Raw genomic sequence first — 15,851 nt, 5'->3', positions numbered from 1 at the left:
GCTGGGTCTCCACCCCAGGGCCTGGTGGCTCTTGCGTTCTTGGGGAGGCTGCGGGCTGGGCATTCAGTTTTAACCACTCTAGTTGACAGTAGCCCTGTGGGCACCTGCCTGGGGCAGAGGAGGACGTGGCGCCCACCCGCGTGTGCCAGGAAAGCGCCCCTTCACTCTTTGCTCTCCAGGACCTAAATTTTTCCCGGGTGTGGTCTGGGGCTTCTGCTGCGGGGGTCATTCGTCTGCCTCTGGCTGGGCCAGGTGGGTGGATGAGAACCAGAGGGCAGGGCAGATGCCCCAGACTCTGCATCGCTGGGCTCCCGGGTGTGTGTGGAGGGAGGAGGAGCTGGACGGGGTCAGTGGCCAGGAGGGAAGAGATGCTGACACCGAGGTCCAACGCTGAGAGTGGGAGTGGTCATGGGGAGCGGGGGCGAATTGCACTTGAACATGGCGGCTTGGTCTGGCCAAAGGGACAAGAGCTGGCGGGCAGGAGTGGGCGCCCTGCTAGCTGGCCTGAGACTCAGGGCCAAGACCCTTCTGTGTGTGTCACCTCTGCAGCCCCCTTTCCTTCCTCCTCCCTCTGGCCCTTGCACTTTGCATCATTGTTGCCCTGGGTCATTGATGACCTGGTCATGGACTTTCCCAGCAGCCTCTGGGTCACCACCCTGGGTCCTGCTTGGTAGAAATGGGAATAGCTGTGACTTGTCCAGATTCAGGCCTCGGCTTTTCCGGAACCGGTATGTGGAACTTCTCTGCATCCCACGCAGCCTCTGTTCTTAAAGACCCAGGGCTTTTAAAGCTGGAAAAAAGAACATGGATGTGTCCCCCTGCCTTTCTGGCTCCTTCCTGCCAGGGCTGTTCTACCTCGCTGTGAGGACTCCATCGTCCTTTTCAGACAGGAGCCCTCGAGGAAGTAGTCAGTAGTTCCGTGACAGACAGCACTTGGTCAGGGCTGCTGGGTGTCAGGGGCCAGCCGCAGGTCACTCAGTCAGTCCTGAAGATAAGCCGGTGTGATACCAGGTCTCGGTCCCCGGTCCCCGTGTGCAGCGAAGGAAACAGGCTCAGAAGGTTGAGTCACCTACCTGGAGGGAGCAGCTCAGCAGGGCTCCAAAGCCTCTGCAGCTACCTCCAGCCCCTCCATGAAAACCTGCAGGCTCCGAGGGCCCGGACTGGAATGTTCTCTGTGGTCATCTTCTGTTGTCATGAAGTAGTCCCGAGGCCCTTGGCCTCCACAGGGCTGCTGGGATGACCGCAGACCTGACGGGTGCTCTCCCTCCCCCCAAGGCGGCTGGCATGGTCTCATCCCACGCTGCAGAAAGGGAAGCCCTGGAAACTTGTCCTGTCCTGTGTCTCCCAAGACCCCTGTCCTCGTGGGGTCCCTTCTGGACCAGGAGGGCTCAGTCACATGTGCAGGGACAGTTGGCAAGGTCTTTTTTACATGAGTGATTCCTTTGCTCTCGTGGACTTGGATTCAGGGAAGCAGGGACACAGGCTCAAGTGGTTACCCCCGCCACCAGGCTGTCCGTCCTCCTGGGCGGGGCGGCCAGCAGGATGTCCGAGGAGGACAGGAAGAAGAGTGCCTCTCTGCTCCAGGCACCAGCCAGTTTCCCTGCGCCGTGCTCAGGTCCACTGCCAGGAGTTGGTCCTACAAGAGAAGGGCGGCAGCCCTAGTCCCACAGAAGTCCCGTCAGAGCCAGGCGGCATCTGCGGGGTCCGTGGGGGCTGCTGCAGGGACTTCCGGGGGATGGAGTGTAGGGGAGGTGACTGATTTCCATCCCCAGTGGGTGTCCCCAGTGCCCCGAGGGAGGAGTAAGTGGACACAGCCACAGGCGAACCAGGACAGAGCAGCTGAGCGGGCACACGCCCCGCCGGGGGGAGGGCCATCGGGTCCCAGCCCCCTTCCTTTTGTCTGAGACAGGGTCTCCCTGTGGCCAGGCTGGCCTTGGGCTCCTCTGGGATCCTCCTGCCCCACCTCCTGAGTCACCCAGACTGTGGGGCACCTGCCACCCTGGCGGCCAGCCCTGCTTCTGATGTTCCTGAGGCTCAGCCCCTCCAGCCGTGGTCACTGCTGCGAGTGGTGAAGATTAGGTGGCTCGGGGAACATCAGGGTCCTTTGGCCTGTTTTCTGCACATTTCAGAGTGTTCCTGGGACCTCTGAGAAGTTCCCTGTCTTCTGAAGGCTGGAGAATCCTCGGGGGTCTGGCTTTGCCCTGACGTTCTTTCCCCAGGTCTGTTTCACCCTGGAGTATGTTGAGCCTCGTGGAGTAAAATTCCAACTTTTGGTTACCCCCAAGATGACATCAAGAGGGGCCTCCCTGTTGACTTTCTTGGGCTGAGGTTTTCTGATCCAAGAAAGAAGCTTCTCTCCCTGAAATGCCAGCAAACAGGGGCTATCTCATGATTAGTCAGGGTGTAAGGCTACCTGATATATATAATACAAAGCATAGAAAGTGAGTACAGCAGAAAAGAGAATTTATCTCAGTGATTTTAGGGATTTAATTCCTCTTTAACCCACGCTCTCAAGGCCTTCCTATTTCACAGTTCAAGGGACTCCATTCAAATCCCAGTCTGATGAGTTGTGTCTCCTGGAGTTGAACAGTGCACATACAACCTGTGCATGCGTACATGGCAGCCCTACAAATTCTCCACCAGACAGCCCTCCTGCCTTCCAGTTCCAGCCTCACTGCTGCTTTCTGCATTCATTTAATTTCTCCAGAGCTCTCTTCCCATCTGTAAAATCGGGAAACGGCTTCATCTCTGTCCTGTACTGTCCTTAAGAGCTCTTCATCAGGGGATGCACATCAAGTCTGAGTGAAAACTGTGGGTGTTCCTCAAACACTAAGCGGGCTGGCCACAGGCGTGGTGGGAGCAGCGGCTGTCCAGAGGCTGATGGGACGAGGGGAGAAGCCTGTGCACCCCACCCCCGCCCTGCCCCAGTGCTGCCTGAGAAGCTCTGCCGTCTAGTCCTGTCTCTGGGAGAGCTGGGGGCGGGCTGCCCTGCAGAGGGCTCTCCCGAGGACGGGTGTGAAGTCAAGGGCCCAGCGGTGGCCTAGGGTGGTTGGCTCCTTGGACTGTCACTCTGTGCTGGCTGCAGACAGCCAATTTCCATGTCTGGTCCCTTCAGACTGAAGCTTCTCAGGAGCGGGCAGTTTCGCCTTTGGCCTTGGATTCGGGGTGCGCAGCGTTCCTGAAAGGGACGGCCTTCGTGCCTTAGCATGATTCATTGACTATTCCTGCCCAGCGGGGTGCTGATAAATACTGGGCTCCCGATGGTGGGGGAGAGCTGGAGGGTGGGTTTCCCAACCTCCGTGGTGGTTGACTGTGCTGGCCGTGGCGGACTTCAGGCTGCCTCCATGGAGCTGGGGACACGATGGAACTGTCACCAGTGGGGGGACGTGGCTCCTGCCAGGTGCTGTGGGCAGCCCTTCGTGCTCCTCACCAGCAGGGGGCAAGGGCTGGAGACCACGCGGCATGCAGGACTCTGAGCCCATTAGGTCAGGGCAGCTCCCCCTCTGGGCAGTCCTCCTACTCTGGAGGGACAGCTTGGATGTCCCAGTCCTTGGAGGCCCCAGTGTGCGTGGCCCGGGAGGTGGAGGACTGGGAAGGGGTCGCAGGCACCCCGGTTGGGGCTGGTGTGGATGGCTGGGGAAATCCGTCCAAGCCCGCGTGAGAAAGGCCAGCAGGGGGGACCTGGAGGCTTGGGCTGTCACAGAGCAGGCCTGTGTCTGCGCAGGACCATCCTCATCCCTGGTCTGACAGGTGGCCACCTCTGGCTGGCTGAGCTGAGGACCCTGGTGCTCATCTAGGGTTGGGGGAATTGGGCAGCTTCTAACTGGGAGCTGCTTTGAAGGCAGAACTGTCGGGGGAGGAGTCTCTACGCTGACACTGCAGTTTCAGGGTTTTGTTTTTTGGGGTTTTTTTTGGTCCTGAGGGTTAAACCCAGGTGCTTTACCCTCAGCAGCATCCAGTCCTTTTTTATTTTTTATTTTGGGCAGGGTCTTGCTGAGTCGCCCAGGCAGGCCTGGAATTGGAGATCCTCCTGCCTCAGCCTCCTGAGGCGCTGGGATGACAGGTGTGCACCCCTGCACCCAGCTGGGTTATTTAAAAAGTCATTATTGTGGTAAAATGTGTGACATACAGCCTGCCGAGCGCAGCCAGGTGGCCCTGACGCTGCCTGCGGTGCAGCTGCTCCGCCATCTGCCGTGCATCTCCAGGACTCGCGGTGTCCTCCCAGCTAACCTTCTGCCCCAGAAGCAACGTGCTTGGGTTGTTTTACCCATCCTTCCAGCTCCGCGGCTGCAGGCGGTGTCCAGATGAGCCTCTGCCCTCCTGGCTGTGTGTGGGGGTGTCCCCACGTCCCTTTCTGGCCCGTCACCCACTCTTGTCTTCTCCCCACCTCACTCTGGCCCATGTGTGGTCTTGCTTTAGCTGGAGCCCGGGGCCTGGAGCATTCACCTGGAAGGGACATGGAGGCCATCTGGTGCACCCTTCCTGAGGTCCAGACAGCAGGGAGACCGGTCCAAGACCCTGCAGGTCCCTGGAGGGTGCAGAGCCCAGAGCCCAGAGCCCGGTCTTCTGAGTTTGATTCTTCCCTTGCTATAAGATGCTTATTCCTTAAGTCACTGGCCCAGCCTCGGCTGACACTTCTGAGACCCTCAGTCTGGGTTTGCTTCTTGGTTGTCTCACAAAAGCACAGCCCAGATCCTGGGCCAGGGTGACCTCAGGAGGGGCCTCATGCCAGAGGCAGGTGAATCCAACAGGTCCTGCTCTGCCCGCAAGGATGCCTCTGTGGTGGTCGCTGGCCTGCGTTGCACTGATGGGTGGGCAGGGGCAGTGCCCCCAAGCCATCTGGTGACAGGATTGAACCCGGACACTTCCTTAAAATCTGTGGTACACAGACAAAGGCTGTCCAACAAGATCGGGAAGGCCAGCCGGGTGTGGTGGCGCACACCTATAATCACAGGGGCTCGGGAGGCGGAGGCAGGAACATCGTGAGTTCAAAGCCAGCCTCAGCAACTTACCAAGACCCTGTCTTTAAATAAAAAATAGAAAGGGCTGGGGATATGGCTCAGGGGAAGGACAGAGTGGGAAGGACAGAGTGGAAGAAAGAGGAAGCCACGCATAGGGGGCGGAGCCTCCTGGGGAGGCTGCCAGGTGAGACCGGAAGCTCGGCTTTAGGTTCCTCTGCAGCCATACACCATGTCTGAGGGGCACAGACAGGGGCTCTGAGCCAGACAATTCCAGGTCCTCGACTCCTCCCCGTCACTGCCCCAAGCGCGGAGGGCAGGTCTCTTGTCCCCACTGCCCCCACCCCCACGGAGCTTCCTTGCCCACAGTGTTGGAAGTCAGTCGTGCCAGGGACGCAGGTAGAGGCTGGTTTGCAGGTGGGGGATGGCCAGTGAAGGCCCTGAGCGGGGAGCCCACAGCTGACCTCTGGCAGGGACTCTGTAGACAGGCCGCTGCTGTTGTTTAGTACTGGCTTAGGAGGACCCCGAGAATCAAGGGGCACGTCTGCAGCGAGCCCCTTTCTTTCCCATCTGTGAACACAAACAAATTTGCGTTGTGTTTACGTCTAGGAAGACGAGCCGCAGACCTAGAGGCGGGGCAGACTCTGCTTTCCCTCTACCAAGAAATGCCGTCCACCTGTCGAGACGAGATGCCTTCCTGACTCAGTTTACCTTTTGCCCAGACGTTTTACTTCCGTCGTGCCGCTCTATGCTGCTCGACCCCCCCGGGCACTGGACACAGCTGCAATGATGAACCAGCACAAGCTCTTAGACCCCGAGCGTAGGCGCCAAACCCCGCCTGCTGACTGGGGGACCTGTGGCACTGCCCTTCCCGTTCTTCTTAAGCGCTCCCTCATGCCACGGGCCCCTCCACGCCTCCTCTGGGTCCCTGGCCTGCCAGGAGCTGCCGGCTCCCTTCACAGCAGCCTGGGCCTCCTGCCAGGGACACAGCCCCCACGAAGAGACCGCAGAGGGAGTCGGGTAGAAACCCACCGCCTGTGTTGGACGGGGGGTGGGAGGCAGGGTTTTCCATGCCTCTTCCTGAGCCCACTCCTCGGCTAGACCACAGAGGCTTCCCTGAGGCCGTGGGACTCTGCGTCCTTAGGGCTGAGAACTGAGTCCCACCTAAACTCCCCCTGTCCTGTTGAGACACACCGACACTCAGGGCTCCTCGTCCACGGCATGACTTCCTTGGTGACGGTGGGAGTGGACAGCTGGGAGAGGAGCCTGTGTCCTGGCCTGTGGGTGCCCCTCCCCCTACGATGAACCCTGTTGGGCAGCATGGTTCCCGCACTGTGAGCTGGGGACATTAGGATCCAGCACTCTATGTGGTGGCCACTGGCCACGTGGAGGGAGTCTTGCTGGGAGGGATCCCTGAGACCTCACTGGGGCGGGAAGAGTTCTCTGGGCCCGAGGCTTCTCCTGGGTCCTGTCCTTTGATGGGGGCAGTGTCCCATGTCCTTGGGGCACCGTGTTGTGTGATGGGGGACATGGAAGAGTGGCGGCCCCAAGGGGTGTGGGGGGCGGCGGTGCAGGAATCTCCCAGCGAGTGTTCCCAGACACCTGTGTCCTGGGAGACACCAGTGCCCAGAGGAACCGCCTGCTGAGAGACTCAGGCAGGATCCGGCCGACGGCTCTGTGTGCCTAGGTGGTGCCTGGAGGGACCCCTGCCCTGCTTCAGGGGCCCGGTAGGCTCCTTGGAGGAGAAGGCGTCGGCCTGGTGAGAGTGGAGGGCTGAGGTGGCGGTGCCCACAGAGCCTGGGAAGGCCAGCAGCTAGAGTGCGGGGGTCTGGAGACCTTCCGTCCTGCAGGACAGAGGCTGGGAGGTGACTGGGAGAGGGGCGGTCTCGCTGGGTAGGTGACTGTGGGACGTCTGGGCGAAGCCCAGGGTGGATAGCATGCACATGTGAGAGCCACAGAGGCCACCCCTCCAGGGCAGCAGGCCTGGGAACGTCCCTCCACCAGTGGGGCGGGACAAGAGGGCAGGGGACAGAGGAAGGTCACCTCAGGAAGGGGTGTCGGGGGAGCCGTGGAGGGATTTATGTCTGATCAGACAGGGTTGGGAAGGCCACTTCTGAGACTACTGTGAGGGACTGACCAGGTCCAAGTCAAGGCAGTGGCCAGGAGGGAGTGGGCAGGGGTGGGAGGCTGCAGGTCGGACGTGGTGGAGGGCTGGGGTCTGGAAGGCTCACCCAGAGGGTCTGTGCAAGCGGGGACTCCCCACCCAGGCGTGGGTGCCGCTGGGGAGGGCGCTGCTGCGACTGTCCTGGGGTGAGCCCCCAGCCAGCCCTTCAACTCTCCTGCCTGACTTCCCTTCCAGGTGGCGCTTCCCTGAGCTTCCTGGTGTTGGTGACAGGCTGCACGTCGGTGGGCAGAATTCCAGATGCAGAAATCTTCAAAATCACCGCCACGGATTTTTACCCTCTCCAGGAGGAGGCCAAGGAGGAGGACCGGCTGCTGGCCTTGAGGAAGATCCTCAGCTCCGGGGTGTTCTACTTTGCGTGGCCCAACGATGGCTCCCGCTTTGACCTGACCGTGCGGGCGCAGAAGCAGGGTGATGACCGCTCTGAGTGGGGGAACGCCTTCTTCTGGTGAGGGGACTCTCCTGGCACCTTCCTTGAGCCCCCCCGCACCAGCCCCAGGAGTCTGGGTCTCCTCTGGAGGCTGAGGGTCGAGATCCATGCCCACTCTGCACAACGAGGAGCACACTCCCCCTGCATCCCCGTGAGCCCCGGCACACTTGGGAACTGTGTTCAGGTGGCCCGTGTAGACGTAGAAAATCAGAGCTTGGTGAGTGAGGGCAGTCGGGTCGGGGTCTGCAGGTGCTGCCTGCACAGCGGGCCCTGCCCAGTGCCTCTGCCTGAGCTGCTCTTGGGGCATCAGAGCCCTGGGTATCTGCCATGTCCACAGCTTTTCTGCTGGCATCCCCGAGGCGCCACGTGGCAGGCACCCGTCTAAGCTCTCTGCAGATGCTAACTCGGAATCCTCATGACCTATAAGGTAGGGTCTGTGACCCCATGTTACAGAGAGGGAGACTGAGGCATGAACAAGTGGGGGAATTTGCACACTTCACACACCTGGCAAGTGGCAGAGCCAGGATTTGAACCCAGGCATTCTGGCTCTAGACCCCAAACTGGTCATCACAACACTAAACCAGATCAACAGGCAGACTGAGCATCTAGCCTGGGGAGCTTTGCAGAGATGTGACCAGACGGCTGGGCTGGGTTCTGTGGGGGATCCTTTGGGCTCCACTCCGTCAGGACGGGGTATGAGTGGGCGACACTGTCAGTGATCTGTCAGCCTCCTGGCTGGGGTTATGACCCTGCCGCGTCCTGCAGAGGAGCCAAGGGGCAGTGATTGTGCAGGCCCTGGGCCCTTGTTGACGCTGTTCCCTCGGCTCGCCCTGGAGATGGGCAGAGACAGGGCAGAGCAGCCGAGCGGGGCCTGCTGTGCCTGTTCCCAGGCATCAGGGATGGCGCCATCCACCTGGGGGCTGTTCTGATTTCCCAGCCCTGTTACAGGTCTGGTGCAGCTGGTCCCTTCTCCCTGTGCCTAACCCCTTTGCCCACACAGGGCCATCGGAGGTCTTCCCTTGGGGCTTTGGCTCCCGGCTCGTGAATTCTTCCCTTCTGTTAAGAAAGGGGCCCTGGCCATGTCTGTGTCCCTCCCACGCGCCACCCATGTGCTCCTCGGTTCTCTTTCCCCACCCTGGGGCTCATACTTCAGGTGCATGCGACTCTCCTGCCGGTCTTGTTAGGATGCAGAGCCCGGTGCACAGCTCTGCGCCAGGACCGAGAGTCCTCTCGCTTTTCCAACCAGCTGCCTGCGGTGGTCTGCAGGCCACGGGCTCAGCCGCAGGCTCAGGGATCAGCATTGCTGTGAGTGGCTGGCTCCATTTTGTGGGGGCAGCATGGGTCCCACGGGGAGCTGAGCCGTGGACTGTGGATGATGAGACTCTGAGGACTGTGGGGAGCAGAGGCAGGAACCTGCAGAGATGGGGTCTTCCTTGGAGCCGTTAGGAGACCTCTGGGTTGTCTTTCCCTAGCACATACTTAAGTGCCAGCTCTGTGGCTGGAGATTGAGAGACCGATGACATTGAGCAGAGAGGGGTCTAGGGAAGGGGAGGTCCCCCTGGTGCCCCTTTTTGGAATGGACTCCAGAGTAGATCTGCAGTTGGTGAGGAGGAAGCAGCTGTGCAGGGTGCCTGGTGTCCACTGGTGCCCACTCGGGGGCCTGGTGTGGGAGCTCAGGGTGGGGCCCACAAAACCGCCCATTCTCAGTCGTTGGCAGACTGACCCTGGGCCTGTTTGCCTCACCCTGCCATGTGGGGTGCAGCCTCTGAAGCGTTGCTTCCCACAGTCACGTCCTGGCCGGGGGCCTGGAGCCGCTTCCCTTACCGGTGGGCCTCCTCCTCCCAGAGGGCCAGGCAGCGTCTCTAGAAACAGATTATTCCAACTCAAGCATTTGCCAAGAGCCCCTCCTGCCCCTGGTGACCGGCTGGCTCTGGAATCTGGAGGCCTGGCCTCTGCACCACAGTGGTTTACCTTGGGAAGTTTAGCGAGTGACTCAGAAGAGGGAAGGCTCTTCGCACAAACTTTGTGGTTATTGGTTTTCATGCAAAGCAGCTCAGTGGGGGCAGAAGCAGGCCAGGCTCCCTGCAGGGTGAAGGTGGCCACAGTCGCAGTTGAGGAAGCTGGCCCTTCAAAGAGGGCCTTCCAGAAGCTGCCTGAGATCTGCCAGAGCTCAGCACAGATTTCAAGCAGTGGGAACGCGGTGCTGTTTTGAGGAAGCTCCAGGGCAGGAATCAGGTCGCCTTTTTTAAACAAGTAGGGCACTGTGACCTCGATTTACTCCAGACCCTGTCAGAGGGAGTCCCCCAGGGCCAGGCCTCAGAATGGCACTGCCAGATCCTCTGAGTGTGGGGGAGGCCAGGCGGCCCGGGGGTGGGAGGGTGTGAGTCTGTTTGTAAGTGCTAGGCCTTCATCAAGGGGCTGGGGCTGGAGAAACCCCCTGCCACCAACTGCTCTGTGACCTTGGGAAGTACTTCACTTCTCATGCCTCAGTTTCTTTATCTGTAAAAGGGGTTCTGCTAACGCCTCTCACTCGTGGTCATGTCAAGGCCCTGGTGAGTTAGCCCACCCCAGAGCGTGCACCTGGCTTGCGTCTTTATCACTACAGACTCCAGAGCCCAGAAGAGTCCCCCTGGTGTGGGGGGAACTGTGGAGCTTTTTGTTAAGTTTCAGTTTCATCTCTTTTTTACTTCATATGCACATGGTAGTACCAGTGCATGTATGGTATGATATTTAAATTAGTGTGCATAAATTCAATGATTATTTTTATCATTTGTCATGACCACAACTATGATTTAATCCAAATGTATGGTTAAATTCTTTGCTGATGGTGTTCCAAAGTGTGTGGTGGCCGCGGTCCACACTGAGGGTCCTGTGAGCCCCTGCCAGGTGCCAACTGGCTCAACCCAGCTCTGCTCCCCTTTGCAGATGCTGTCTACACACATGGCGGTGGCTTTGGGAGAGGGCTTCTTGCTTCTTCCTCCTGTGCTGTCACAGTGGGCCTGCCATCGGGGTCTGTCTGAAGCACACGAGCTTCCTGGGTCTGTACAGCCCCTGTTCTCGTGGGCACAGTGCACCCCCTCCCCCTGAGCCGAAGCCAGGCCCCACAGGTGCCCACCCCACTGGCTTTGGGTGCTGCGCTTGCTGGAGGCTGTCAGGTGACCCCGATTGGTTCCTGTTTTGCAGGAACCAGCTGCTGCACGTGCCCCTGAGGCAGCACCAGGTGAGCTGCTGTGACTGGCTGCTGAAGGTCATCTGCGGCGTGGTGGCCATCCGCACAGTGTACGCATCGCACAAGCAGGCCAAGGCCTGCCTCATCTCACGCATCAGCTGCGAGCGTGCCGGCGCCCGCTTCCACACTCGAGGCGTGAACGACGATGGCCACGTGTCCAACTTCGTGGAGACAGAGCAGGTCGGTGTTTCTGCTGGGGCAGCAGCGGCCCTGATGGCATGGAGCTGGTTCTGATCGTGGCTTCTGTCTGTGTGTCTGCCACTGGAACTCCATGTGAACATGTGGCCTCTGGTTGGCATGGCCTGTCTCTCGAGTCTCATCTCATGCTTGCTTACACGAGGTGTTTCTAACCAAAAGCCATCAGGAATGTTTGCACGGCCAGGAAAGGTGGCGCTTGTTCTGGAGCAGCGGTCAGATAAACCAGTAGGGCTTGAAAAAAAATTGTAGGAAGAAAGGTGGACCAGCACCAGAAGAGGAAGGGAAGCAGCCGGTGGTCACTCTAAAGGAGCTGACCTCCATCCGGACGCATGGGTGGCACCCGGCAGCCCGGAAGCGCGCCTGTGGCGTGGCAGTGGCTTTCCGCTCCCGTGGAACAGAACCAGCTGTGAAATCCCTTGTCGGCGTTGCTCCCCAACTCCTCTTCTCATTCCCAGAGACACAGACTCACAACTTGTTTTCTGCTCTTTCTCCCTGTAGGATGGTGCCGCCTGATAGAATAACAGGGATCAGCTCTCAGAAAGGACGCCCGGGGGGCACTGTTGTGACACTGGGTGGCAGGCTGCACACCTGCGTGGAGCACAGGTGTGGCTCCGCCTCCCTCTCTGCGGCTGGGGGAGGTGCTCCTCGGGAGGACTTCAGCCAGTTCACTCAGCACCGTTTTGCACACCCGCCTCCACTGCTTGTGAGCGTGTGCATGTTCAGGAGTTCAAGGGCGCGGGGCGCCGTTTGCAGGAGCCAGCTGGTGCACCCAGAGGTGCGGGAGTCAGGCGCTCCCAGGAGGGACCCCGGAACAGGAGCCCCCAGCCGAGCGCAGGGGCAGTGACTTGCCTGTGGCTCTTCACAGTGCTTGCTGTCCTGGATGTTGACAAGGCTGCTCAATAACTATCCCGTAAAAAAGTGAGGGAGAGACAGAATATATGTCCCCCCACCGGAGGCCATTTTCTTTGTTCTTGCTCCTGTCTGCTTGATGACATGCACCTTCATTAGCACTTTGTCCTGGACATTTAAATGAGTGTGCACAAATTCAACATTATTTTTATCATTTGTTGTTGCCACAGCTATGATTTAATTCAAACTTCGACAAAGTTGCTCTTCAGACCCCCCAGTTCCCTCAGCAGATCTTCATTGTTTATCACCTGCTGTGAGTTGTGTGCTGTGCTGGGGACAGGGGACCAAAGGAGGGTGCGCAAAGTCAACATGATAGAGACCTTGAGTTTCCTGAAACCATGGTGGGGCCCCGGAGGGAGTCCCTGAGCCCAGCTCCACCACATTCTCCATCTCACCCTGAGGCACACCATCCCTTATTTGGCCCAGGTGTTGGTTTGTCCAAGGTTTTTGGATTTAAACCAGTTTAAGGAGGGAAAAAAAAGAACAACAACAACTCACTGGTCTCATCTGCTGCATCTTACCCAGAGCTTCCTTAGGGAGACTGCTGCCCTCCACACATCTACCCTTTCCTAAAAGACAGGACATTTTAACACTGGACACCTCGAGTTTCCTGGGGACCCTGCAGTGAAGCCCCCCACACTGGATGGCTTAAAACAATGGGCATTGTCTTGGTTCTGGAGGCTGGAGCATGACCTGGAGGTGTCAGGAAGGGCTGTGTTGGGGGAGAAAGGATTCTTTCTCGCCTCTTCTCCCTTCTGGGGGCCCCAGATGTAACCAGGCCGAGACACAGCACCCCAGTCTCAACCTCCTCTCTCCGTTTCTCTCTGTAAGGACAGTAGTCCTAGTGGGTCCAGGGCTCGCCCTCCTCCAGCGTGGCCTTAGTTATCTAGTTACACCTACAGAGACCCTGTTTGCCCACAGGGTCACGGTTTGAAGTGTGTGGGCTAGAACTTGAACGTGTCTTTTTTGGAAGGGTACACTTCAGCTCTCAGCTGTGAAAGACTGCTTTGGACACAATGCATTCAGCAGTGGGAAAAACCTCCCTGTGATCTCAGCTTTTCTCGTTTTCTGCAGACTAGCAGACATCTCCATAGACTCCGTTGGGGCTTTGCTCTGGTTATTTCCTGCTGTGTGCCCAGGACGTAGGTGTGGCTCTTGTTGTCCCGGTTTGCTTGTTAGGGTTTGGGGCAGACATTTTGCCCCATATCTCATCGTCTTCCACGTGGGGCCTTAGAGACAGCACCAGCAGGCTCCTCCAACTTCTGGGGAGCAGCCCTGTCTTAGTCTCCTTTCTGTTGTTAGTAATGCAATACCGCGGTCTGGGTAAATTATGAAGAAAACCGGCTTCTTTTGGTTCACAGTCCTGGTCCAAGGTTGAGGGGCCATGTCTGACCTTCTTGCAGGGTTAGCCTTGGTACGGGGCCTCACACGGTGAGAGAAGGGGCACACGGGAGGCCTAACCAAGCTAGATGGGCAAGCCACTCTCGGATATCTGCCTGAGGACAGAGTCCAATCCCTCTTAAAGATCCCAGCAGTTCCACCTCTTGTAATGGCCATGGGTTTCACCGAGTTTCAGAGGGGCCGCACCATAGCAAGCCACACCATGGCATAACGCCTCTACCCCACTTCCTTCTGGGCATTAGGGTGGGTTCCCTCCACCCATAGGCCTTGGTGGGTTTTCCTGGTTTCTGCTTTCTGTCCCTTTTCCTCCTTGGGTCAGACAGTGCTGGTGTCTTCATGAAGTCCCTGCCAGACCTTGCTCCCAGGAGCAGCAGACATTGACAGGCAGCCGGGCTCCGCCATCTTCTGTCCACCCAGAGACGCAGGCAGCGGCAGTCACCGGCCCCCACCTACCGAGAGGGTGTAACTTCACCCCAGGGTGACTTTGTTTTCCCCAGACATGACGGAGCTGCGTGGTTTTGTTTGTTGTTGGGTGTGTGCGTTTCAGGCTGCCCTGATGGACCCCGTGGGAAGGAGGAGCCCAGGCTGGCTCAGGTCATCAGAGATCCCATGCAGTCTGGCCACTATGATGCTGGGGAGAAGGTGCCCCTCTGGCGAGGGGGATGTCCCTTCTCAGAGCTGTGTCCAGGGTTATCCTCGACAGCAACCTGGAAGAAACCCTGGGCCCTTCGGTAGAGTCTGCTTGTGAGCTCCTGGCCATGGGGCACGGGATGCGCCAGGAACAAGGTGCAGAGGCGGCCACCCTCCCAGGGTGCTCCCCAGCCATGGCTCCGTTGCTGGCCTCCTGCCTGGCTCTCGGCCTTCTAATAACACCAGGAGCCCGAGCCAGGTGCAAGGAGCCGCAGCCCGCTGGGTAAACGTAGCTGGTAGCAGTTTGCGCATTTACGACCCCGGTGGTCTGATGGGAGCGGGGTGGGTCTACTCCCTGGAGTCTGCGGAGCAGGACTGTAGGCCCCTGGGCCGGTGGTGTCCAAGGCAGAGCGTCTGTGCTCCTGGTGAGGGAGCAGATCGCAGGGCTCTGAGGCCTCCCTGCGTGTTCCGGTGGCGTGGCGTTCACCCGGCGGCTGGGCTTCCTCCTCTCCACCTGAAAGTGGCGGGCTTTGTATCTGGTCACCTCACCCAGAGGGAAGGAGGCTTGTCGGGGGGGTGTTGCCACAGGCCTCTGCTGGCCAGGGGCCCTGCTGGGGACAGGAGTCTTCAGACCTGAGCCGTCCTCTGGGGAAGCGGAGGCTCTACAGTGGCCCTGGTACGGCCAGATGGCCCTTGCAGGCATCACTGGTGAACAGTCGGGACCACACAAGGAGCAGAGTGGCCTTGGTGGAGGCTCTGAGAGGCCTGGCTTTGGTGAACTGGGGCTCCGGGAGCCCAGCAGGGCCGGCAGCCCTCCCTCTATGGCGTCTGCAGTCCTCCTCCTAGGCTGGCTGCGTGCGTGCTTGTCACACGTGTTCTGTGGTGGCGTTGTGTGTATATTTGTGTGTCATGTGCCCTTGTGTGTGCACAGTGTCATGTGCTCGTGGTGAGTGGCATCCTGAGCTCCTTGGGCAGAAGCCTTGAGTCTTTCAACTCTGCCATGAGTCATACGGGGGACACTACAGCAGTGACTCACTGTGCAGAAAAACAGCCCAAAAAGTCCCTCAGTCCATCAAAAAAATATTTTTTGATTATAGGAGATAAGTCCACCAAGTGACTGGGCTATTGGGGTATGACAGGGTGTGCTCCCCAGAGGGCAGGCATGGAAGGATCTGGTTTGGAAACACGGGGCGGGGACGTAGGAGTCCAGCAGGAGCCTTTCAGATGGAGCTGTGTACACGGTTTGCCTATTCTGCGTTCCAAACCCTTTCTTTTTATGGCCCAGGACACTGGCCTCTCAGGGTGGTCTCTCTGCCGCCCAGTCCAGGAGCCACACTCCTGCTGGCCTCCCGTGGCCCTGGGGCTCCGTCCTTCCTGGAAGGGCTTCTATTTGCCCTCTGGGGCCTGTGGCTCCTCCTGGTCTCCCTCCTAGTCCTGTCTGTCCTTGGTTCCCTCCTCTCCCCCCGCCTCATCCCGTTTGCCTGGTGTCCTGCCCCTGCCCCGGCCCTTGACTCCCTGATTGCCTCGTCCATGCTCACAGCAGCTGCAGGCTTCGAGTGGCTGCTCCCAACCCTCCCTGACTGTGCATCAGGTGACAATGACTTCGTTAGAGAGAGGGAGACGGAAAGAGGTTCACTAATGTACCCAAGGCCATTCTGCTGGGCAGGGAGTTTGCAAGGTGGAAGTCAGACTAGACTGGGCTCTCGGGGCTGTGTCACTCTTCATTCGGCCTCCCCCAGGGCTCCCAGTGCTGGCCATGACAGAGGCACCGGGAGGTGAGATGGCACCCACCCCTGATGTTCAGACTGTCCTTTTGCCCAGAGGAGGTACTGGGGGCCAGACGTGGACCTGAGGTCCATGTGGGGGACACGGGTGGTTTTCCCAGGGAGGTGGCCTTCCTGCTACCGTTCAGAA

General features: G+C 59.1%; 1 protein-coding gene across 2 annotated transcripts in view; it reads left to right on the top strand.

Moving 5' to 3' along the window:
• Positions 1-15,851, top strand: part of SYNJ2 (synaptojanin 2) — an 85,693-nt gene that overhangs the window by 27,639 nt on the left and 42,203 nt on the right. For both annotated transcript variants that reach the window (XM_079147447.1, XM_079147448.1), the window contains exons 3-4: positions 7,318-7,588; positions 10,754-10,979. In XM_079147447.1, the coding sequence (XP_079003573.1) occupies positions 7,318-7,588; positions 10,754-10,979 (497 nt within the window). The remainder of the gene's footprint in view (positions 1-7,317; positions 7,589-10,753; positions 10,980-15,851) is intronic.

This window comes from Sciurus vulgaris (assembly GCF_902686455.1).
Source record: "Sciurus vulgaris genome assembly, chromosome: 7".
NCBI classification, from domain to species: domain Eukaryota; kingdom Metazoa; phylum Chordata; class Mammalia; order Rodentia; family Sciuridae; genus Sciurus; species Sciurus vulgaris.
Note: the sequence above shows the minus strand (reverse complement) of the source record. Positions and strands in the feature narration are given on the sequence as shown.